Source organism: Coffea arabica, chromosome 7c, assembly GCF_036785885.1.
Source record: "Coffea arabica cultivar ET-39 chromosome 7c, Coffea Arabica ET-39 HiFi, whole genome shotgun sequence".
In the NCBI taxonomy this organism is placed as follows: Eukaryota; Viridiplantae; Streptophyta; class Magnoliopsida; order Gentianales; family Rubiaceae; genus Coffea; species Coffea arabica.
In genome coordinates this window covers 677,501-702,910 of record NC_092322.1, presented here as the reverse complement: position 1 = coordinate 702,910, position 25,410 = coordinate 677,501, and the positions used below count along the sequence as shown (strand labels likewise).

Sequence of the window (25,410 nt, the reverse complement as noted above, 5' to 3'; positions counted from 1 at the left end):
ATTTATGAAAAACCAAGAAAAAGAAGATCCAAGGGAACCGCTAAATTGATACTAGAAGCCAAATTGCAAGTGAATCGGCAAAAATACTTTCACTAGAGCTACAGCCACTAACTGGCTGCCTTAATAGGTTGTAGTAAAAAACGATGAGATGTATCATATTTTACAAAACCCTTCGCAAAAAAGGGGCTTATGTTCGAAAAACTGGGCTATGCCAGAACGCCGCTTACCTAATCTTCACTCCGTATACATCCCCTTTCTTTCCTTAAGGGAGAGAATATCCTATCACCGACGGATGGACTCGGGCAAACTGTTCTTCTCATCACCAAGTCCAATTCCACCATAGCGTTCTCTGCTCTTCAAGTTTTCTTCCTTCAATTGCCGTCTTCGCTCCAGTATTCCCTTTGCATACACACATTGAGCAGCAAGTTTGCCCCCCTACTTATACAGACCAGAACTCCTGCAACTACTAAATTAACTATCAACACAAATCTAATGCTAGAGCTAAGAAACTTTCTCCTGTTTGAGAGAGAGACAAAACTCTACTCTGGATGAATCGATAACAAAACAAGCAGGGACAGGAAGAAGCCAATAAGCAAAATACAGGTTTCTTAAGAATATCCATTCAATATCCATTTACAGTTTTCTGCATCTTCTTCTTAAAAGTTGACACGCTGCATTGCGGACATATGTATTCCAGTCCATCTGTTTTTGCATAGTCCTGTAAAGCAACAAAAAAAAAAAAAAATCAACTAATACTTGTCTGCACAAATTCTAGAAATATGTTCACAATCAAGAAGTTAAATAGATTTAGTGGAGCACCTTGAAAGCACCAAGTCCCTGTCTTCTATCACAGCCAAAATGAGCCCATTCACCACAAACGCCGCAGTTAACCCAATCTCCAGCAGCGCTACTGCAACAATTATATGCATCAAGTGTTAGAATTATTAGTTCACAAGGCTTCTCAAATTTGACTTAGTAGAAAATTGTACAACACAACCTGTGGCATAACAAGCAGCACTCTCCATCCACATCATCATGAGCCAATTCATACTCCAAAAGATAAGTTTCATAGTGCCTTTTTAATGTATTTCCAACGCCCTGGAATTATGCAAAAGCATCTTTAATAGCCAGCAAACCAGGACATTCAGAATTGAACAGTGTCAGAAATAATTATATAGCAAACATCTTCATAACATTCATACTAGGTCCCATCTAGGCAGTTGCCAAAAAACTGGAAGGATGAATACAGGCAAAGTAATGCAGTCTTAAAGACCCTGCCCCAAACTGAACACGTTAGTTTGATTGAGCATGGCATCCTGAAGGACCGAAGATGAAGTTTAAATACTCAAAAGACTTGGGATAGGAGTAAACTGAAATTTAAGAGAGAGCCTGACATACAGAGCATGTGCAATCAATGTCTTGTGGAGCAAAATTTGCATTTAAGAATTTATTGAATTATTAACAAATAACAATTGGGATATAAGAACCCTAACACATAAGGGAATTCAGAGAGCATACTGTCATTCTGTTAGTTACGGTGTGATTGCGCATCTTTGAGAAAACTTGCCCTTTCCAATTGATGCCATTGCCAACATGAAAACCACCTCTGGAAACCACCTGATTAAGGATTTTAATGCCGAATAAATTGTCTTGCCACTAAGAAAGCATGAAAGATATGGCTGCTGTACTATGGTTTATGATGAGATCTGTAATGACTTGGCCATCAATCCCTAAAAAAGAAACTCACCTCCCTGTACAAGTTAAATAGATCAAGACGTTTGGCGTTGAGTATAGCATCAGGAAACTCAGCGAGCCCACCTTGAGGAATGAGGCGAGTATGGCCACGAAGTATGAGAAATTGCATCACATCTTTTAGAAACTCCTCCTGCAACAGATAAGAATCAGCACAAATCAACAAACAAGACCAGCATGATAATAAATCCATACATGAAGCCTTAAACCTCACAGAATTGTTTCTCAAGTTAAAAATGAAATGATGTCCTAGAAAGGAATTTAGTTACATAAGCCATAAACACAAGCAGCAGTATCTCCAAAGGAGAAACAAGAAAAGGATACAAAAGGGATGACAAATATCCCTCCCAGATTCAAATTGTTCAAGAGAAACATTTTCATAATATCTAATTAACAAAAAAAAGTATATAAAGTGGCTCTACAATATCACCAGAAAATTGAATACTAGCATAGTAAACATACAAATGAATCTCCACATAACATAGCTTGCACATTATACTGCTGTTAATATTAATCAAAATCTTTTCAGCTATCCTAAGAGGGGGAGGAACAGACAACGATCACCAAGAAGTGCAAGAAAAATCAGACTCTGAATAGTTCAGGTTTAGGGAAAAGTAAACCAGTATCCTTAGAGGATACAACAAGACCCAAACACCAAGTGAGATAAGCTGGACAAAATAAACATAAGGATTTTGTTTGTCCCGAAAAAGTTACAGAAGAAAACTACTTACCTCAGAGCACACATGTATAGGGCTTCTCCCACAACCATGTTTTTTCAAAGGAAGGGGATTTAATGAAATGATTTGCTTAGCTTGATATGAACTTGACGCTGATTTCCGGTTGGATACAGGAGTTACACCGACACCACTATGCTTTGTGGGAGCAACAGGAGGCAAGTTAGGCTTCACCTGGGTACCTTCATGTCCCTCCACCTCTGGAATTCCAGAGAAGGGAAGCATTTTTTGGTGACGAATGTGAGGGATAGGTCTCAAAGCTGCAACTTTAAGTTTTTGTCTAGAAGGTACCAGAGGAACAGAAACCCCATTCTTCACTACAGATTTCTTATCCTCCAAGTCCTCCTTTTTCGCAGCCGTACCAACTCCAGTGGCCAAACCATTGCTAGAATTACCATTTGTTGCTTGGGATGTTTCACGTCTTTTCCTACTAGGCGCTGGTGACCTTAACCAGGTTGGTAGATTGCTGATAGTAAGACTGTTAAAACTGCCATCTTTCCCCTGCCTTGTACTGAAAAAAAGGAGACGTTCTGCATCATCACTCTCAAATGAAGCAACAGCTAATCCCTGGATGCTGGCAATACCAAGTGCAACTAAATTACGATATGAAACATCAGGTGCAAGTTGCCTCAAAACCTGAAAATGTAAGCACAATTTGCCATCAGATTTTACTGAATCTCAAAATTAAGGAGCAATAGAAGTCTGTTCTAGTTAAGGGCACATGGCTTGCAGCGGATTGTTCAAAGAGATATATATGCCAAGATAACCCTTTATGAGAGAGAGAGAGAGAGAGGCTAACACGTTGCACACAGAGGGGAGAATAACCTGTGATGCCCATGTTGGAACCTTCACGCAAGCTTCAAAAACAGAAGCCCCACAAGCTATTGAGACAGATCTCCGAGGTTCTGATAGAGGCTGTTTATTTTCCTCGCCAGTTGGAAGTGCATGAACCAACTGATTTTTGTCAATGACTTCACTCTTTATATGATTCTCCAACAGCTGAGATAAGGGGAACGATGATTTACAGGTTTAAAAGCAGTAAAAGCAAACCTACAGTCCTAGAATGTGTGCTACAACTTTATTCTCAAGTACAAACACAAATACCTGGTCATCAAAGCATGTCTCTGCACTACCAGACACTAGAAGTGAGATGTGAGCAGAACTACTGGTAGAAATGTCACATCGCATTGTCACAACTCCACGAGAAAATGCCCCCGCCTGAAGTGGTGGAGGAAGTGCACTGCACCACACAAAGTAAACTGTTCAAAAAGAAATGACAACAGCATACCGCAAAAATTCCACAATCAGCTTTAATCCATGCGGTCTGCACCCATATGAAGATTACTGTTCACATGATTGGATACACAACTTTTCATAATTGTGATGCCCATGGATCTTTTCTGAAATTTGATGAGATATAACAAAGTGCAAACTTGCTACCAAAATGAAAAAGTAACAAGGTTTTTCACCAAGCTCATATTTTTTTTGCTCCCCTTAAAAGAGGGGAGGGGGAGGGCAGCGGGGGAGTAGCCACTAAGAACATGGCATATCACAGAAAAGGCTTTAAGCCTTACCTAACCCGGTTATGAAGTTTGCTGCCACGCATCTGAAACAGCAGAAAAATGAAGAAACTGAGTCCAATCATGTCACAGCAACATTAAATAGCCAATTAATGGCGCCAGAGGTAGAAAGAATGTGGAGTAAATACTGTCTTCTAGATCATGAAAAACCCAAAATAAGAGGGAAAAGAAAAGTATGGCATAGGCTGCTGACGACAAGAAGTTGTCGACAAACAAATTCAAAAAATGCTCTCTTGGAGGGAATATTAAAATTGAACTTAAGTCCCAAAGAAACAATACAAAGGCAGGGCTAGGAAAAGAGATGGTGTCTACATGAAATTGACACCACAAGCAGCGTCAAATGAAGAAGAGTTATGGATAGTTGAATGCTTGGACTCACTTCAATATTTAACAGGGCATTTAAACCATCCTCCAGAGATCCCAATATTGTTGCATCCTACAAAAGAAAAACCATAAGTAACATATGAAGTACATATGTATGTTCCTCTGTCGCTAAATGAGAAACCAAACTTGAGACAATTACCAAAGAACGTGCATCTCCACAGACAAGAAACCTCAAGTTGATATCGTCATCATATATTTTTATTGCAGGAAGAGAACTAGAACTTTCTTCATCTTCGCCAGTAACTGCCTCGGGTGGGGGCACATTGATTTTTGGAGGCTCCCCAAGAAGATGAGGACCCAGCTTAACAGTCATTTTCTGGCTGTTATCAGGGAGGACAAGGTTGTTTTGGACACAATAAAGCCTAAAGGAAGCATGTGCAAGTTGAAAAGCGTCCCAGGTATGACAAGATGAGCTGCAATTAAAAAAGAAAAGTTCACACAAACTTGGTTTTCAATATACTTTCCCAGATTCATCTAGGCACTGAAGATAAGCATGTCCTTCAAATCTAAGAAACTTAAACCCATAAACACAAAAAAAGAGCAAAAGTTCTCTTTATTTCTACTTAACAGTACAGAACAACTACTGAAGTACTATTGCTTGGTAAGTTGTAATTTTCCTAGTTTTCTAGTAGTACAGAACACTAAATACATAGTTAGGCAAGTTGGACAAACTCTTAGCATTGAATCTCACAAATGTTCTTTTAAAGACGAAAAATCATAGTAGAAGAAGCAAATTATTTGTGCAGTACTTGTACGCAAACAGATATGCATATTTAGCCTATTTTCAGTAGCAGAGAAGTTGTTTCCATGCATTTAAACTTTAAACAACCAGATCATAATCGAACACTTTACCTTGTTAATTGATAAGAAAACGTACTCTAACAATATCATATGCTTGCAATCTTTATTATGAAGATAAGCAAATTGGGTAACAGTAAAATGTAGCATGAGAACTTACTAATATAAAATCCTCTCACAATTCTACCAGTTAGTTACCCCCCATATATACTAGTAACTTCTATCCCACTAGCAGAAACAATGGATAAAATCATGTCATATGCCTTACACAAGAAACCACACCAATTTATTTGAATATTAGAGAAAACGAAGCATCAAACTACACCCTTTTTTAACAAAATGAAATTGCAAAATCAAGCAACAGAAGTCAACAAGTTTTTCATTCAAATTAAATAGTATATTCAGGCACAACTTGCAACAAAAAGATGAAGAAGTACTCAAGGCAGTTTCAACTAGTAAATAATAGTACCTCTGGACCACCGAAAACAATGCATGACGAAAATGGCATGCTGCATAGCAGGAAAACGCATGCTTCCAATAGATTACATATGGGATACCCTGAAGAATACTCAAACAATGAATCACACAATGAAAACATCATTGTACAAAGATTTTTAAGGTGGGTTTTTTTTTTGGGGGGGGGAAGGGGGGGGGGCTTTCATTTTACCTTGGAGTAAAGAGCGTCAGCCAACTTTTCTCCATTTGGGACCTCCAAATAAACCTTCATAAGCATTTAAATGGGAATAAGACCAAAAGTGACAGCTTACTCATATCAAATAATATTACCAAACTACAGAGAATGGAATTTCTTAACATAAAAGAAAGTAGATGGAACATGGCACATGCAAATGAATAACAATGAATAGTTGGGTGGAGAAAAACCTAAGGTCCATGATATCATGCTGCCATGCAATTCCAGCACGGTGAATAAGGAATGTGTAATCAAAAGGATTGTCAACTCCAACTGCACACTATTTTTGTGAACATGAAATCATGTGAAATTATAATCAAATTCGATGTCCAGTAGCTCGATTATATAATTCACTGGTTAAACAAATAATCCACTCCTCAAGTCCTTGCTAAAATTGCATGGGTGTGTGGCTCAATAACTATGTGAAAAGAGATTAACAAAGAAGATTTTCTATGTATTGATAACTGCAGAGAAATGCTGCCTCTTTAAAGTTTAGCTAAGACCTCTTGCACGACCCTCTTGCTAACCTAAACGTTGGACTTGAAAAATACCAAAAACAATCAGCACATCCCTGCCACTGATTTCAGAGCAGCTATGCTGAAATTGAAGTCCATTTCTTTCTTTTCTTATCAAACCCATTCCTGGTAATTAGTTCTTCATAATAGTGCTACAACAAAAGAAACTAGTTTTAGGCATTCCTGAAAGACCATTCCATGTCCTCAACTCTGTGTAAATTCCCTACTCTTTTTGTTTGTTGAGTCACCTAACCTCTGAGTCATAAACATCTTTAGATTTCCTTCTAGAAACCAGAAAAGAAAGTTTCTTCCACCTAACAAAACAAAATTCCAGCAGAAAAAGCAAAAACAAAACCAAATTTACAAATCAAGCACATTGCGATAGATTAAATTTGTCATTTCGTTGATTCCCAAAGAAACCACTGCAGGTACACCCAGAGAATAAGCTAACAAAATTACTCCAAAGCAGGGACAATAATGTTTAAAAATGAAACGACACCTAATAGTGTTAGATAAATCAAGCATCAAACCCAATTATACAGAAAAATAAACAGGCATATAATTTGTAGCAACCTAATACAAAAATGAATAGGAACATATCGAACTAAGAAGATAGTTGCCAAAAGAAGGCAAGATGATGCACAAGAAAAAGCCAGAAGCACCATAAGATAAAAGAAATGCCACCTACAGTGGTCGGCAACATGGAACCAAAAAGACCAGTGATGGCTTCTGCAGTGTTCAAGTCAACACCTCCCCATACTAGTGAACCAACTTCATTATTAGCAAACTGTTCTCCTTGCAAATACAAAATATTAGGCTGCCATGAATCCACAACCTTGCGAAACTCGTCAACAGTTGGATTTTTCAAAGTTTGTACCTACATTGACCAAATAAATCACAAGATCCACAGATTAGTAGGCAGGTTTTAACTTAGCAACTGTGAGGATCAGTAAAGATCTATATTAACCTCTAAACGCCCAGAAGATAGAAGATCTGGAAATGGATATTTCGTTTTCTGAATTGTGGCTTCTTGCTTTTGTTCATTGTCAGTGGTTCTCCCGCATAAGACGGCAAGAAGATTGCAAGTGTATTTTGGAGCTCCTGGGACGTGAAACATGGGGACAGCACTCGTTCCTACCATCTAACAGGAGGCAAGTGAGAGCAGCTTCTGCTCCTTGCCCGTACTGAACTATCTTCTCTCGCACATTCTACAAAACGCAGGGAATTATTACATTTTGCTTGTTCATCAAATTCATCAACAAATCCCCAAAAACCCAAAAGCTAACCAAGCAGCCAGATGTACTAAACTTGACAAAACATACTGAACTAGTAAAAGGTGTAGCAGGCCACTCACTTGCAATAAACTTTTTTCCAAATAAAAAGGGGCAGCATTATAATCCAACAAATTCAGGATTAAAAAACTGGTCTTTATAACACCCAGAAACAACGACTTTCATCCAGAAATCGTCAAAAAAAGGAAGAAAGAAAGAAATCCCAAAAAGTATGGAACCAGATGGAGTCGGAAATAGAGAGGTAAACATACTTGACCAGTAAAAGGGGCAAGGTAGCCTTTATAGCGGTGGTGAATAGTGGAGAGATGTTGTAGTTGGTGGCAAGGGACTTGAAGGGCTCTAGGGCAGAGGCGTTGCTTGGCGGCCTAGCAGCTTCGGAAAACAGAAATTTGAAGATCCCTAATCAATCAACGCAAAAAACCCTAAACAGGGAAGACAGGTAAAGGGAAAAAGGGAATGGAATCCAAACAGGAATACTCATAATCGAGTTTAGATGGGTGAACCAAGCGAAACTGACCAATTAAACGGAGAAAAATTCCAATGAGATTGAACAGCAGCGGGCAGGAAACGGAGGAAGGATGGAAGATTTGAAGCTTCTCAAATTCGTAGCAGAATAAACAGAAAACAAAAAAAGGGAGTAGATTGTGAATAGTAAAGAAAAGAGAACCTAGACCGAAGGAAGCTTTATAAAAATCAAAGCCCACACCAACAGAGAATCGAGAATTACTACTACTATAATACTCTACACTATTACTCCCTCCTCCTTAGAAGATAGCAGATGCGATAAAAAGGAAAATTTGAAAACCAAGCAAAAAAGAAATAAATACTAAATCGTTTGTTTAAAGAATCTCCACCGCTTAAATCAACAACATCACCAAAAAAAAGGGCAAAAACAGAAGAGAAAATTAAAACTATAAAAACAAACCGAAAAAAAAATTGTTCTCAAGTGTTTTAGTTAAAAAAGGAAAACTAATGCTGCAACTAGTTTTATAATACTAGCAGCTGTACTAGAAAGATAAATTCGGAAGAATCGCGTTTCAACTTTCAAGTATAATAAAAAGTTGAACCCACCCCACGATTCCAAGTCAAAAAAAAAAAAAACTAGTCTCCTGCTCTGGTGATGGAGTAATGGTAAATTGACAAGTTCCAAAAAACCATCCTCCACGCGCTTACGCTCCCTCTGCCCACTATGAATTCAAGTCGTCCTCCTTTACAGATTTCACAAATCCTTTCCCACATTTATTACTTTCTGCACCAACATTCGTCAATTTTGAATTCTTTCAAAGTACAGAAATGCAGAAATAAAAGTATGATTTATGATGACAAAAAGGGGCTTTTGATCCCTCGTTCATTTATCCGTTTCTTACGATTATAGGACCTTCTCGTATTTGCGAGTGCCCAGAAAATCGGGAATTTTTAAAAGAATCTCTTGCGCTTGCTCTTTTGTCTTTTGTCCTCTTTTTCCTTTTTCTTTCCCTCATAGTCATAGCCCCCTTTTGAAAAAAAAAAAAAAAAAACTATGAATGATGTTTTCATGGTGTATAATGAAAATATCGCTCTCGCATCTTATGTATACTCCAAGAATCTATTCTTATGCAACATCGTCAAGTGCGACGACGTCGTTGCGCTGACTACCTAGCACCTAGTCGTTTAAAATCTTCCATTTCCCTTTTTTCGGTCGTCACTTTGTCATCTTTCTTGGAGCAATTCAAGTGGGGGCATCTTTTCTTCTACGGCAGAGAAAGACACCGCGGGTGCCTCCGTCTAATTCCTGGAAACGTATCTCCAACTACACCTTTTACGCTTTGCCCCCTCATTCTTTTAAGGGGATAATTTCAGAAACTTCCCCTGAGGTTTCTGATAATTTCACTAAGCTCCCTTGAGATTATTATATTTACCTCTATTGATGATAGACAATGACTATAATAATCTTTATAATTTTCAAAAGATAAGCCATTGATAAAAAAAGGAAAAAGATAACAAAAATAAGAAAAAGGAAAAAAGGAAAACAATTTTTTTAAAAAAGGCTATTAAATTTTAACCTTTTGTCACTCAAATATGCTAATCAAACACGCGCTTCTGTAGCATAGTGGTAGTGCGTTCACTTCGTAAGCGAAAGGTCGCGAGTTCGATCCTTGCCGGGAGCTGTCCTTCCATTCTATTTTAAATCCTATCGTTTCTGGAAAAAAAAATGCTAATCCAGGTAAATATCTCATTTCTTCTATCACTCGAATATGTCAAATTTATTTTCAATAAAATTGTATCAATTCAAAAAAAAAAAAGTGGGCTGATTTAATATGACCAACCCAAATGTTGAGAACATTTTATGACTTTTCAAAAAGGTAAGGATTGTGAGTTTTATGACTAAAGATTTGTTAGGCACTATATGGAAGAAAACTTAGAGAGGTAAATATTGTGAAGGTAAGAATTATGACGATGAATTTTGATATCTAAGACAAAGAGTTTATTCGGAAGAAGAAAAAGTGATAAGAATTTGAAAGTTTGGGTGAATGTAGAAAATCATGAGAATGAAAAATATCAAAACATTGGCTAAGTAATAAAACTCATAATTTTAATAATATACAAGTGTATTCTTGACTTTTAAAAAATTTTAATGATTATTCATATTAAGGAAATTTAGATGAGGGCAATTTTGGGCATTCATATACTTTTTTGGTCTTACATCATTAAGGTGAAATCCAAACTTATGTTTTAGGGGAGATATGTGTAATTTTTAAAACATGAGCGGAGCTGTTTGAAATTACAAGAAACCTCAAGAGAGGTTTCTGAAATTATACCTTCTTTTAATTGCATCAGAATTAACTCCTTTAACCTTTCAATCCGTCGCAGATGACCATTTCGTACCTATCATAATTTCCATGGAACAATTGTCAACCTTTCTATGCCCATTTTCACCTTCCCCCTAGGGCAATCAAGGCCTCACCTTCCATTAGAACACCCCACAGCCCCCATTTTTAAAATAGAAGATGCTCCAAAATATAAAACTGACAGCCACCAATTGGTGCCGACTCAAATAACTTTGTTTTTTCGGTCCGATCATTAGTATCTACACTACCCCGAAATTAGTTTGTATCAACTAGGACTGCGCTGTCGAATCTGAGTTAAACTCGAATAGTACCTGCTCAAATTCTATTGGAATAAAAATACTTGGTCTTGAATTTGATTTCGTCAAATTATTCAAAGTTCAACTCGAGTACAAGGTCAAACTTATTTTGTCTTACTCTAGTTCCATCAAATTTAATTCAATCGAGTTTTCAAGCTTGATTTTTTAATAAATTTTATAAATTTATAGTAAATAATTAAAATATATATTATAAATACGCTACGCCAAATACTCGAGTTTTGGCTTTTTATACTCAAACTCGACTAGATTGCATTATCAATAGGTCAAACTCGATTCAACTCTGGTGTTAATCGAATGCAAATTCACCTTTTGACCGAATTACTTGCGAATATGAGTTAGATAGTTTTGATTAATTTACACTCCTAGTACCAAGAGAATCTAACTAGACTGAGAGGGATTAAAGGGAAAGAACTCCCCCTCGGACAAAACAGATGCACTGCTACACAAAGTGTTTTAAGTTTTAACGCAAGGATTCCAGAGGACATTTTTATGCATTGCCTCGTGGCCAACTCTCTTAGAGCGAGTTGGTCATCATCTCAGATTACTTCGCTGCCCGCTTTTCTCATACTCGAACCTCGTCCTCTCCTTATAGCAAGCCTGCTGATCCATCGTCCAAAGCCACCTTTCTGCGCACCTTATCTTTTCTTTTCTGCCCATAATTCCAATTGGCTAATGTTATAGGGTCGACAATTTAGATCCTTTTATTTTGTTGTATTTGCATTTGTTTTTTTTTTTTTCTTTGTATAGTAATTTTTCACTTAGCCTTTCAATATCTTAAATTCGAAATATCTCAATCTCTCAATAAAAGACGTGAAAGGCGTGTTAATTCTTGACATACTATTGAAGGCGTGTTAAAACGGAGCTGCCCGTGTTAAAATGGAGAATAGGCATTATTATGCGTCTTTTGAGTATAAATATTACAAATATTTTTGGACAAAAAATGTGAAAATATGTGTAATTATTGGATTGTTTTATTACACGCTAAAATTATATATGCAAATGATTACTACTTGTAAATAATTGAATCAATATAAGAAAGTGGTTGACGGATTTTTATGGTGGACACAGTGGCAAAGATTAGCAAGTAAATTGCTATTGTAGTTTATAAAATTTTATTGTAAACATAAGGTAATTTTTAATACATAGCATTACTAAAGAAATGATTTTTCAGGAAGTTTTATATACGAGTTATTGAAGAATTCATGCGTGTAGCTTATTTGCAATAAGAAATTGGTTATGTTTTGCGCAATTTAGTTGAGATCATGGAAGACTATCTTCCAGGCATAGTTGACTTGAACGTGCTGTGGCCAAGTGATTTGACAAAATCACTGCACAGTTATTCTATCAATGCAAGGACACGAAGCTGCAAGGCATTCGAGCCAAGCGGTCAAAGACTCGACTTGAATTCTGTTAAAATCGAACTCGAATCGAGCTTGAGTAACTTGTTTGTAGTGATGAGATGATCTCGAAATTTCATTTTTCAAACTCGTCGAGCTACTCGAGTATTTTATATATTTTTTTTAAAAAACATATATTTGTGAAATGACATAAATAAATATATTAGTTGTGAATTTACTGCAAATACCTCCTAACTAAGAATCAAACTCGAGTTCAAGTACTTGAACTCTATAAGTTCACTTAAAAACTCAATCTATTCGAGTCGAATTCGAGTTTAAATGGTTCTTTCACGAGTTGAGTTCAAATTTTTGTATTCCTACTCAATTGAGCTCGAGTTGGAGCTGAAGTAATACACATATCCATCAAGTTCAAATTCGAGTATAGTGCCACTCGAGTATGCTTGAATGAACCCCTAGGGGTGACTTAGGTTGTGTTTGGATTGCATTTTTCGTGATTTTTCCACATGGAAAAATTACTGTAGCGATTTGATGTATGTGAGAGAAAAAGAAAATAGAGAAATGTGATCACGGAAAATAACGTAATTTTTCGACGGAAACCGGCAATTCAAAGAAGACTTCCGTGGTTTCGTGTTTATTTGATTCAAGTATCTATTTCATAGCAAGTGTATATGAATCTAGCTGCGATGCTAGCTGGGACACCTATATTCTATTTGGCGTCTGCCTCTGCTGGCCTGAACGAAAATATTTGAGTAGCAAGCATATTAATTAAATAGAATGGAGTATCAGGGGCCCAGATCGACCCCATTTCTGCACAAAGAGAAACACAAGTACATTACGCTCGTTTGGATAATCTCTATGTCGCCTCTCCGCCGCCAAAGTGGCGAAGCACTAAATTAAAGCTGTAAAGGGCGTCTACATGATCAATCAGCGTAATCCCAAACACTAAACAGCTCATTCCTGATTCTTCTATTTTGACCTAGCTGTCCATTATCCAAATTAATAATTATTAAGTAGTACTCTCTTAGTTTCTCCGCCGGACCCGGCAGAGGAAGTAAGTTTTAACTTTTAAGTGGCCTGAATAAATACTTTATGAAGTTTCTACTTTCTCGCTAGCTATGAGAGTGTAAATATAGGGGCTACACTTTGACCCTTTTGGCATGGCATTGGCATTGGCTGGCGGTCTCTCTCGCGCCGGAATTCCTCTAGGACGGTTCTGGTCTCGCCCTCGCACCAGTTACTGTCCCGACAAGTACGCCGCAAAGATGCTAATGTCCGTTTAGTGGAACTTTCTACTTCTCTGATTTCATCCAGATATATTTGCCTGCTCCTGCACTCTACACTGCAAAATCCTTGATCCCCTCTGCATGAAAGACGTACGCAACCGACATATCAGTCAATTATAGGTCATCAGAATTCAAGAAACCATCGTATTATTTGTAGTTCGAGCACACGATTTGTCCAACCCATACTCCCCCCCCCCCCCCACACAAACAAAAGGCCTGATAAAATCTCAATTATTTGCGGTTCGTCTGGTTCAATGTTCTTACCTGTACATGTAGACATCTTTATCAAGACGTAGAGTCTTGTTGCACAGGAAGCAGGAGCCGAGATAGCAGTAAGAAGAATGAGGAGAAAGGGTGGTAGGGGATGAGTGGGAAGATTGGTTAGCAGCAGTCATGCGAAAAATGGGTTTAATAAGTCTGAGGCCAGAGTTGAGGACAACATTGGAATGATCGGTGAGCAAAGTGGTATCAGCAGCTGTTAGTATCCTCAAGCCAACGGCGGTTGACGAGAGTTGGTGGTTGTGGGAGCTGATCAGTGACGATCTTTTCTTGTTTATCTTGCGATCATGATCAGTGTTCTTTTGATTTAGTTTCAGAGGGCTCCAAATTGAGACCTTGGAAAGCATCCTCAAGAAGAGGGCTGAAAGTAGAAAGTAGAGAGAGAGAGACAGATAGAGATTGGACACGGAAGAAATGGAGACGAAGGGAATGAAGCCCTCAACCACAACAGCCGTATTAATTTAATTTAACTTCAACGTGGAAATGGGACTCGTCAGTCATCATCATCAATGGACAAAATAACCTGCTGCGGTCCCTTAACTTGAGATGCACGTGCTTTATTCCTCTTTTTTAATCATTTACCTGTGATCTTTACCGCGTTTTAACTTCGACGAGGACGAAAAAGTGGCAATCCTAGCCGTGAAACTTTTCCTGTGGGTCGGGTCGTCCCACAAAGTCTAATGAAAACGTGAAAATTGTGCTTATTCGTGGCTCACCGTCTCATCTTTATTGCTTTATTAATAGTGTACTAGTTTATTGTCTTTTTATAAGTGGACAGCAGTTGATTAATTTACTCAAAAAAAAAAAAGCAGTTAATTAATCGATCGATCGAGAGAATTTATATGGGATGAAATCTGTACATATTGTGGTGACACGTACAAAACTCTGTATATCGTTATTTGTTTTGCTTAAAATGTTAAATACTCTTGAAGGTGTCTAAAATTCAAGAATAGAAATACCTAAAATATAGAAATAAAGAGAAGCAATAACGATGGATTTAATGATTTTGGTGCTAAGAGTGGTTTCAAACTCATATCTTCCCAGATTTTAAGTTGCCTTTTACATGATTTCTTGCTTATAAGAAAATGTATCTTATAATTACATCTCCAAACTGAGGTAAAACTAGTAGTGGGTCGTTCTTCCCACGGAGCAGAAGCCAATTTAAACAGTATCCAAAATCAATGCCCCTTCAATGCCAAAAATGTTAATAGTAGCAGCAGCAGCAGTATAGTATACACTCTGTAAAATATATGCTGAAAACTCACTGACTCTGGCTCAATTCAAAGAATGGTTACACCGACAAGTCAACGCCTGCAACAAGAGGACCAGTGGCTAAGGAGGTGGCCGTCTCAGAGCCACCCGTCACCCTCCCTTTACGTATGCGGCGGCATTCCCACCTCTACTTCAAGGAAATATCAAGGATTAAATTTTTATCCACCGACGATATAGTACGTAGAGCTTTTACAGTAGTACTAAGAGTAGAAGAGATAAATGAAAAAGAAGCGAAATTCAAAATTCAAAATTAAAATTAGATTACCTGATATGTATTTAATTCTGTTAATGTAGTAAAAAATTTTCGCTGACAGTGCATGAAAAATTAACTCGAATGTTAATGCTCCAACATACGCGCTTTTCAGTGAATCCCAAGAAAGCAGATGAACCATTTTAACACATCTTCAATTATTAGAGAACTTATAGTGTTGAGTTCTTGAGTTCAAATCCCTTGCATGCCAGTTGTGGCCGAAGCACACAAGTAGCTTTCATTCGAACGAATCATGGCCAAGGTGCACGATAGTAGACGTATATAATTTTAGTGGAACTCAGTAATCAAATGGTGATGGTGATCATTAGTATAACCAACATTTTGAATGTACGAAAGGTCTGGCACGAAGTTGGGCGTTTGATACAATGCTCAGTGGATGAATTGCTGCAAATTAATCCAACAGTTCATTGCATTATATGCACCAACTAAAGAATTTAATAAATGAATGAATTCCTTACCAATAAATAAACTTACAAGAAAAAAGTACTAGTAATTAAAAACAATTGATGTCATGACTAAAAGCCTTTGTCCAAAAAATTTTACAAGGGAAAACGAAAACAAGAGGTTATCCTAATTAAGATGAAGAAAAACTGCTGAAGTAGTTCCTCATTTCTTCTTATCATAAAATTCGCCTCAAAGGAGATGAATATCCCACCTGTACAATTACTGGAATATGAGGGTGATTGCTGATGCAACGCAGGCGACGCAAGCAAGTGAAGTGTAATCTGGACCGAAGGCATATGGAGAGACTTTGTCAGGGGAAAGTTAGCTCCGAATAAGTATTGCAAGTTCAGCATCGATCTGACTTGTGTAAATTAACGCATTACTTTGCTTTATTTTTTGTCTTATCGTGCCTCAAATGTCTTAGCCTTATCTTCGTCTTCCTGATCGATCTGGACCCTCTGGCTCTTCGCATCTGATTCCCACACCAGTATCAATTAATTAATTGACAATAAGTGAATAAAATGGCAGAATAATATTGGATGAAACTAATCCTTTCGAGAAACACTCCGGAGGAGGTTTGATACCTGATTTTTTAAGTTGTTGTATTGGTGAGGAAATTTTGATAAAACAAAATTTTGATTTTCCATTCAGAGAGCATCTACGGCGTGTTGATTTTTCTTCTTGTGTATTAGTTCATAGATATCCTTTAACATATGATTATTCAACTCCAAATTGACTGACTTTGTATGATTATTCTGCATGCGTTGGAGGGCATTGGTCATAAAATCTGCTGGACGTTGGAAGACCAGTTCTACTCGTGATTCACGTATTTTCTTTTCTCTTGAAATTGATCCCCTTATTCCTTTCTTTTTGGAAAGTTCCACCGGATAATCGAATATGATACCTTTCAAATTTAAATATATAACGTCAAAACGTGACTAGTTAACCTTCCAACAGTACTAATAAATAATTGACTAAAACAAGAAATTTAAACCTTTCGATAAGGATTCGGAGTCCTCTACAAGTCAAAATTCTAAATAATAACGAACTCCTTATATATATGTATATATATCCGATTCATCTTTCAAATCTTCGCCGTTCCAACTTCAAATAAACACACACACACACACACAAAAGCTTTGTTCCTCTATCGCAGGTGTTGAATCATGTCTGTAGTACTTCGCTCCAACGGTGCCGTTCTCTTTCTCAGGTTAGCCTTGGTTTTTCATGCATGCAACCCCTATTTTTATCTTTTATCCTTTTTTTTTTGTTCTTTTAATTTGTTAACCTTCCGTCAGTCCTCTTTCCTTTATTTTGATACTTTCTTTTCTTCCTTATTCTCTATAATTCTTATTTTCCTCGGTATCTCACGTTATTTTAGTATTTGCTACTTACAAGTAACATGCATGCTCTCTCTCTCTCTCCATTATGGATATCACAGTATTATATATTGCAACGATGAAATTTTGATTTTGTGGGTTCCTTTTATATATATATATATATATATATCTGCTCCCTTTGATACTTTTTAACTTGTATGCTCTGCAGGAGAGCGTACACTGTTGCGGTAGAGAATGTGAAAGCACAGCCAGCCGCTTCAGTGATGAGGAAGGTGGCGGAGCCAAGCACAAGCAATATTGATGTGGGGAAAGAACTAGTAGTTCAAGGGGCGAAGAGGGAGGTTTTCTGGATGAAAGATCCAAAGACTGGAAATTGGATTCCAGAGAATCACTTCAATGAGGTTGATGCTGCGGAGCTCCGAGAGAAATTTCTGTCCAAGGCGCCAAAACCCTAAAGATTGTAGTACGTAGAGGAATTGCAAGTTCATACAACCACTACTATCTGTCGAAATATCTTTCTTATTTGCTTTTGTTTCTGTCAGGTATATCGGTTCTCCTTTAAGAATTAATAATGAAAACATACGTTTCAGACGAATGAATTAGGGATTTATTCGTGGCTTCATGTTTTTTACATATATATATACACTCCACCATGCAAAGGGATAGGGATAGGGATCCCTTGTTGTTCTCACCCATTTTTGGGACGAGGTTTGCGTGTAATCATCAAGACTAGAAACATGTGCATACCTCAATTGTGGTCACCTTTTAAAGTTGACTCGTTCTATCTCAAATATTTGAATTGCAATTTCAATTGCTTGCACAGCACCTAACCCTGGCAATAGGGTCTAATGGCCGGAGAGTTTTGACACGTTCCAAAACCGGATTAAAAATATAGTCCTAATCGAGTTTGGGTTTGGCTCATTCGACTTTGTACAATGAAAGTTCAAGCTCACCTCTTTATGTTTGTTGGGTTCCAAGCTTTGTAACGGGCTGACCCATTTTAAACCAGGCAGAATCGCAGGGGTACTGCCTCTATTAGGCACGCAAGACGCTCCATTGCACATATTTTCAATTCAACCGACTGCACTTTCTTTTTAGTAAATTCGGGACCAACTAAACCAAATCCAGTTTAGTTGTTGTTATCACCTGCATCGACCATTATTAGTAGCAGTGCATTTAACTTGAGAGCCAATCCCATACCGAAGAAATTACTGCCAGAGATCATATTCACGTCATCTGGCAGTTCCGAAGCTTCAGCGGTAGTGTACTAATCTAAAAAGTAGGCGGTCCAGGATAAACATCGCAGCTTCTATTTATCTATACCATGGGCATGCTTTTTCCGGACTTGCTTGGCCATGAATATGATGAACGTGAGAACTAATCGGTCAGCCCTTCTTGTCTACAAAGCTCACAGTGCACCCGGACCCAACAAGTAATAACGTCATGACCAAGCCCTTACGGCATGCCATAATGTAAATAAAATCTGTAAAACTGCTCGTGTGCGCAAGCTGAACGATGCTTCAACCAGTTACCAAAGTGTGAAAGATACGTGGAACACAAGATTAACATAAACATTGTGCATTGAACAGAATAGGACGAACCTTTTTGTTGGCTCTGAAATTCTATATCCCAGGAGTTCCAAATCATGAAAATAACCATGTCCCTGCGGCATATACCACCTCGTATCCCACAAAAACCATTCGAGCAACCCACATTTGGTACAAAACTCAGCCAAAATGCCCATGCCCATTAAGAGCATTCATGAGTTTCATGGAAAAGAAAGAGAAACGAACCAAATCCACAAGTGTAATACCTTAACAAAAATATCCCAAAACATGGCTACAAGTATAGTTGGATGAGTTCATCACTCACTACAGAGGGTGTTAAGACACCCAAATCAGTGAAAAGTAAGGTCAGATACTGAGGTGGCGTATAGTCTCGGGCAGATGTTTCGACTTCAACCTTGGAAGGTATGGGTACTCCAAAATCAATAGGACGTAAAGCAGGAACCATGTCCTTTTGATTGAGCGGATAAAGACGAGCAAACTGCAATAATAGAGATCAACAAAACCTAATTGCTTTAGCTATAAACTGCAACAAATAATTGAAATTGAAAATTTTCATTCATCAATCAGAAGCTTGCAAAAACACGGAGTGAGTGTACCCAAAGACAGAGCAGTAACTCAATGTCATGTTCATATGAGCTCGATTTCAAGTCAAACTTTAGGGCCCGGGGGGGGGGGGGGAAGGATTTTTATGTACCTTGTAGCTTTCAGCAGCAACATAAACTGGTTTACTCATGCTCTTAGCAACCAATGCAATTTGGTATGTCCCCATCATGTTAATTATTCCTCCACTCTCAACAACTCCATCTGCTCCAACAAAAACCATGTCAACTTCATCCATGCTATATGCCACAGCAGAGTCTATCAATAGCTTCACGGGAACGTCAAGCTTGGCTAGCTCATTGGACAATCGCAACCCAGTTCTATCTGGCCTTCCCTCTGCATATCAGAGAATACTAACTTACAAAGCTTTACTTGCTTGAAATTAAGCTTAGTATCACATCAAAGGAAAAAAAAACCAGGAATTGATCAGCATCAACTACAAAGATGAAGCCAAATGTTTGCAAATCTTAGTATCTTCAATCTACAGTATGCAAAAATGATGCTGATACTCTGTGAAGAAAAATACATGATCTAGTTTTGATGCATTTATCAATTGGAGATCGCCTTTACACAATCATGCATCATCTCGATGCCCTTCTGTGCACCATGAAAAGAAAGATGTAGGAAATGCTAATCAGTGAAGGCAGATTTGGTCCTACAGGTAACAGGTAACCGTAACCTAGAAGCAAGATGTACGGATGCGTACCTGTGCAGAAAATGCGAAACAGTTTCCTGTTTTGTGCAGCCGTTCTCAAGACTTCCAACACCACGCGGGAAAAGCCATGCACCAATATAGTACAACCATCAAAAATGAAATCCTGACTAAGCATCGCAATTATTCTCCTAGCCTGTATGATGAGCTTAATTAACAACTCTTTCCGCATGAAATGCAAAAATTACATAGTCAATAGTGAAGTGAAGGAAGATTGAATGACTAATATAAAATCAATAATTAGCTCAAGCACCTTGTAAGAAATCTCTCCAAACTTCTCTGCACGTTCAAGAAGGCGAGACTTAGCTGAATTGAAATCCTCATACTCCAGAGCTGAAGTTCTTGTCACATACCGCATGAACAGATCACAGCCAGCTGTCAGAGATATCGAGGTTGTATCCCATGACTGGAGGAAAGAGACAACGGTTCGTAGAACATTAGATTTTTCTCATCGATTGTTTTAGTCTTTCATTTCTATGGTTGACAGAAATCAGGGGGAAAAAAAAGGTACATATCTCATTTCCTTAATGCATGGCTCTCCTCTCCTTCCAACTACCTTGTCACGTTTAGGCAATTCCATTTTGCACAAACAACTAAAACTAGAGCAATCTATCACGTTACTTCCAAACTTCGCCAGACTTATAACACAAGGAGCGAAGTTCAATTGGTAGCAAAAGCAAGAAATCCAACTCGAGAAACAGACGAAGTTAAAGAAATGCTCCAATGAGTAGCTCAAGCCAACCTCATTAGATAAACCAGGCCCGGTCATGGCCATGCTGATAAAGAACAGGTTTGATAGCCGGTAGAATTAAAAACAAACGTCCAGTAAAATCTCAGGCTCAAGCTTATTACTGAGTTTCACCGGGGTAAGGTAAGAAGAAAGCAGCATTACAATCGACAATCGTCAAACAAAATTGCAGAAAGAATTTTTTATCAAACCTGAATACGAGCCACCCCAACCCCACTCCTCCTCGTCAACTTTAATTCAAGCAAAATGGAAGTAAACAATTCCAACAAAGAGAGTAAAAATGAGTTACTTTGAGGGAATCAGAGGCTTTCTTGAGCTCAATTTCCAGCTCCATCATAGTATTCGCCTCGCTGGACCGAATAACGGACGCCAAAGCCCTAATGGCCGCCACAGCCTCAGCCAATTCAGGTTGTTTCCGCCAATTATTGAACTCATCAATCACGCTAAAGGCCTTGGGCGACTCGCCCGACTTCAAAGACAAAGAGTCGTCAGAAACGGCTTCGTCGGCTTGGCGGCCAACGGCAGCTTGAGCTTGTGCGAGCCAGTCGCTGGAAACGACGCCGTGATGAGCCGCTCGCGTCTGATAATAAGCAGAAATTTTAGGGTTTTGCTGTGGGGTTTCTGCCATAGACGGCGAGGGGGCAGTTGGAGAGAGGAGGCGGCTCTCAGGCTGGGCTACGCCGTCGTTTTGTTGTTGGTCGAGAATGAAAGAAGCGGATCGATACCACATTTATGAGATGCGAGCACTCTATTTTCCTTTTATTGTAAATCAGTCCACCGCTTTTTTTGCCCTTTCCTTTTTTGTTTCGGCCGTGTGTAATTTAAGAGGGAATAGAATCGAATGAGAACGAAAGCTTAAAGTGCGAAGATCGCCGGTGCGGCTGTGGATGATTTTTCCGGTGATTAAAGCCTTACAAAGACGGGAGGTCGAATATTTTCTAAATCGAAATTGTACCACCACACTACTAATCTCGCTCGATTAGGCGTTAATCAGTGATTGGGATTCCACTTTGGACTAGGGTGGACCCTGGGAGTCGGACATTGATTTGAAAAATGCGCTTTTTATATATATATTTTTAAAGTTATATTGACAGACGTTTTTTTGTTTTTCGGACCCCCCCAAAAAAAAAAATTGTTCCAAATGCTTTTCGAGCCGGTGGGTCCATAGAATGGACTAGAGAAAAGCGATCATATCTTTGAAATAACCGATCGAACCAATTTAATTTGGATTTTAATTTCTAAAAAAATCAATTTATATTAAAACTCGAATATTTTAGCTTCTCACAACACTATGTGTATATGAAAGTGTACCAACTATACCACAGGAGTATGAAATGATTGAGCGAGACAGAGAGTTTGTCTAACAAGTACATTCACACGTATATCCCACTTAGCAGCAGGTCCCCCTATAGGTACATTTGTCCCACATCGGGGTTGGGGTTGGGTTTGGGTTGGGATATAAGTCCCTGGGATTGCCTCAAGAGTTGCCGGCTTTTGAGGTTAATTCTGGGATTAGGTTTATAAAACAACAAAAGTCTGATTCAGGCTGTTGAAAAAAAAGTACATTCACACGTAATTTTTTTTAATTGTTTGTTTTTTTTGGTAGGTAAAAAATTTAAAATTTAAAATCTCATACTTATAATTTCTTTCATTTTACCGCCCAATCCAACCCTTCCCTTCACTAACTAGGTTTAGATCTTAATTTTGTGAAAAAATAGAATTAAATCGTGAAAGTGTTTAAATGTAAGGCAAGCAATTAAACTGTGCATTCAAGTAATAAATAAAATATAGAGATAATTTCAAAAAATTCCCTTGAGGTTTTTTCTAATCACACCTAACACCTCTTAAGTTTCTAAAATCACACTTAACGCCCTTAAAATGACAACTTTTGTAACATGTCAGCCTTTTTATGTACAAATAATATTAAAAAATATATCTAGTAGAGGGACAATGGTATTCTTCCAATTTTGCCCTTTTACAAGTTGATTTTTGAATTTTAGAAGATGAAAATAAAAACAAATAGGACTGCAATATTTACATAGAAATTGAGAGGGTGTAAGTACAATAACTGTTGAATTGTATAATTTTTGTTAATTCATATGATTGTTATAACATCTATGCCAAAGTTTTGGATAGAAAGGAAATAAATTTTTTTGAATACTATTTGTTAACCAATTTTTCAAAAATTTTGTTTTTGATATTTGAACACCATTATAGGTATATTTAATATATACTTTTTCATTATTTCAACTATATGCCAGCCTTGTTCTTCACCAAATGAATGATTTTAACATATTTTTTCCTCACTTCTTACTAATTAAACTAGATAACAAGATAAAATCGTAGTTAAAAAAAGATAAATTTTCTATGTTTTGATTGTCTAAGTACATTTTCTTTTATAAAATCGAACATAAATGTTTTTTCTTTTTTCTTGACCTTTCCCACATAAGATGAAAAAGGCATAAAAAAATCAACTTGTTTTTATTTTCATATTCTAGTTTTCAAAAATAAACTTACAAAATGGCAAATGTGGAAGAATATTATAGTCTCTCTCCTAAATACTTTTTTAATACTATTTTTACCTAAAGGGGTTGGTATGTTACAAAAGTTGTCATTCTAAGGGTGCTAAGTGTGATTTCAGAAACTTTAGGGGTGCTAAGTGTGATTAGGAAAAATCTCAAGGGAAGTTTCTGAAATTGTTCCTCAAAATATAAGTTTAAGGGAGCGTTTAATAAAACTAAAAACTGAAATGTATAGTTAGAAAATTGAAAATTAACTACTAAAATCTTTAGGCTTTGTATGATTTAGATATTTTTTAGGTATTTTTTAAAAAACTTTACTGTAGCATATATGTAAAAAACTTTCACTGTAAATTGTCTGTTTTGAATTAGTTGTTTTTGAAGATGTATTCTTGAATTTTAAATTTGAAATTTTATTAAAGCATTTTTTTAAAAAAATTGTTGTTTTTTACCACAATTACTCATCGCTACCAACTCTATCTCTCTTTCCTTTCCTTCCTCCTCTCATTTTCTTCTCTTATTTTTCCTCCATCTTTCTCTTGCCCTAATTTGGTCATGAACTAAGGTGATAGAGAGAGGAGGGGGTTGTGAGAGAGGGGCGGGAAGGGGAGGATGAGGGAAAAGGGAGGGCGAAGGAAAGGGAAAGAGAGGAGAGAAAGAAAAGAGGAGCGATGGGAGTGGTAGAGATGAATAAGGGAGGAAGTAATAGGTGGTGACAATGGTAGGTGGAAGAAGAAAAGATGATAGAATTTAATTTTTTTTAATATGTATATGAGTATGAAGTGGGAGGGAGGAATGCGAAAGAGTGTGTGTGCGTGAAAGGGAGAAAGAGTGTGTATGTGTATTTAGGAGAAAGAGGGTGGGTGTGCATTTGTGAGGGAGATATGTATACATGTACGAAAGTTTATATGAAATAATTTTTCATACAAATATATTATACTAATTTGACAATTCAACCAATTAAATGATACACTTTCACTTAAAATTTCGTATACATGTTAAGTCATTCTTAATAATTAAAATACAAGCAAACTATTCTTGTGTTTGGATATGAGATTATTTAAAATAATTACTGTAATATTTTTTTTTCTATACGATGTATATGAAATAAAAAGAATGATTAAAAAGATAAAAAAAATATGTTAAAAAATATATTTATAATGCAAACAAATAATTCATATCCAAACACTCTGTATATCAGCGAACAAGTTTAAGTTGAATCTTAAGGGGATGATCGGCTTAAAAAAAAATCAAAATAAAAAACGTTTGTCAAGAAATTTTAAAGCTGTTAACTCCACTCTTTAATCCTTTTTTCTTCACTTTTTTGTTTTCTACTCTGTCAACAAACCCTATGGTTTGCCTTCGGGAGCATTTGACTTTCTTGCGTGTTGAACAAGGTTCTCTCACTGACGTAGGCTTGTATCCCAAATAGCCCAACCACAGCTATCAGGACGCGTTGACCAATGAATGGGTTAGCAAAAGAAGTACTCCCACAAATACGGTACCCCACCAGCCCCCGTTACGCCCCACCAAGCAAGGGGAAAAAAAAATGGGAAGAGAAAGAAAACGACGTAGTAGTAAGTAAGTTGAAATTGACGAGAGAGGCTTGCACTGCATCAGCTGCATGTGCATGAGTGAGTTAATGAATTCTCCGTGTTAGCATTCGTGGCAGGATTGTATTGGTTCCGTTATCAAACGGATTTTGCCTAGTTACACAATTAGTATCATTATTATTATTACTGCTACCATTTAGCGAACAGCTCACCGTGGGCTGGGCTTACAAGTCAGAGTAGAAGATCACACTTAAGATTAGTCGGTCATTTTCGATTTGGGTCGCGTCCCCACAATTTATTTCTTTATTCATTGTGATATATATAATTATATCCGCTTCCCCATTTTCCCCCCTATTTTTAATTTCTCGACTGCAATTTCTCAATTGCACGGGAGAGGGGAAAAAAATTTCAAGGATATTTATTTTATTTATGTAAAGTTGTTTTTTTTTTGGCTTAATTCTGGGGATTTCTTATTTATGTGTTCCTAGGAGGTGGACACAGGGTGTTTTCTTCTTGACCCGAATTCATCATCATCAATCCCGCGGATGTCTCTCGGATTCTATCGAGAAAAT

The 25,410-nt window shown here is 37.4% G+C and overlaps 4 protein-coding genes and 1 non-coding gene across 11 annotated transcripts; 2 read left to right on the top strand and 3 right to left on the bottom strand.

Annotated features, from left to right (window-relative positions):
* Positions 1–63: 63 nt before the first annotated feature.
* Positions 64–9,472, bottom strand: LOC113742020 (AT-rich interactive domain-containing protein 4). Of its 7 annotated transcripts, none has more exons than XM_072056888.1 (17): positions 8,264–9,096; positions 7,998–8,168; positions 7,422–7,662; positions 7,143–7,331; positions 5,916–5,969; positions 5,718–5,806; positions 4,590–4,863; positions 4,446–4,502; positions 4,061–4,092; positions 3,591–3,726; positions 3,312–3,485; positions 2,484–3,122; positions 1,748–1,885; positions 1,519–1,617; positions 998–1,098; positions 820–910; positions 64–718 (listed from the first exon to the last, which is right to left on the bottom strand). In XM_072056888.1, the coding sequence occupies exons 3-17, from the start codon at positions 7,593–7,595 to the stop codon at positions 623–625; spliced, it is 2,343 nt and encodes a 780-aa protein (XP_071912989.1). In that variant the 5' UTR covers positions 7,596–7,662; positions 7,998–8,168; positions 8,264–9,096; the 3' UTR covers positions 64–622. The 7 variants fall into 7 exon arrangements, with proteins under 7 accessions (XP_071912989.1, XP_027125500.2, XP_071912987.1 ...); XM_027269699.2 differs by having other exon boundaries at positions 7,998–8,145; XM_072056886.1 differs by having other exon boundaries at positions 7,998–8,118.
* A 349-nt stretch (positions 9,473–9,821) lies between these two features.
* TRNAT-CGU (transfer RNA threonine (anticodon CGU)) lies at positions 9,822–9,893 on the top strand. Its single transcript has one exon. It is a non-coding gene; the product is annotated as a tRNA-Thr (tRNA).
* A 3,106-nt stretch (positions 9,894–12,999) lies between these two features.
* On the bottom strand, positions 13,000–14,275 carry LOC113741209 (FCS-Like Zinc finger 17). Its single transcript, XM_027268703.2, has 2 exons — positions 13,797–14,275; positions 13,000–13,609 (listed from the first exon to the last, which is right to left on the bottom strand). Exons 1-2 carry the CDS (start codon positions 14,156–14,158, stop codon positions 13,363–13,365), a joined length of 609 nt encoding a protein of 202 aa, XP_027124504.1. The 5' UTR covers positions 14,159–14,275; the 3' UTR covers positions 13,000–13,362.
* A 2,599-nt stretch (positions 14,276–16,874) lies between these two features.
* LOC113742111 (uncharacterized) lies at positions 16,875–17,733 on the top strand. Its single transcript, XM_027269825.2, has 2 exons — positions 16,875–17,008; positions 17,347–17,733. Exons 1-2 carry the CDS (start codon positions 16,965–16,967, stop codon positions 17,591–17,593), a joined length of 291 nt encoding a protein of 96 aa, XP_027125626.1. The 5' UTR covers positions 16,875–16,964; the 3' UTR covers positions 17,594–17,733.
* Positions 17,734–18,865: 1,132 nt separating this feature from the next.
* On the bottom strand, positions 18,866–21,724 carry LOC113741275 (uncharacterized). The gene is made up of 5 exons (XM_027268772.2): positions 21,056–21,724; positions 20,272–20,424; positions 20,013–20,154; positions 19,401–19,642; positions 18,866–19,184 (listed from the first exon to the last, which is right to left on the bottom strand). The coding sequence occupies exons 1-5, from the start codon at positions 21,494–21,496 to the stop codon at positions 18,978–18,980; spliced, it is 1,185 nt and encodes a 394-aa protein (XP_027124573.1). The 5' UTR covers positions 21,497–21,724; the 3' UTR covers positions 18,866–18,977.
* Positions 21,725–25,410: the final 3,686 nt, after the last annotated feature.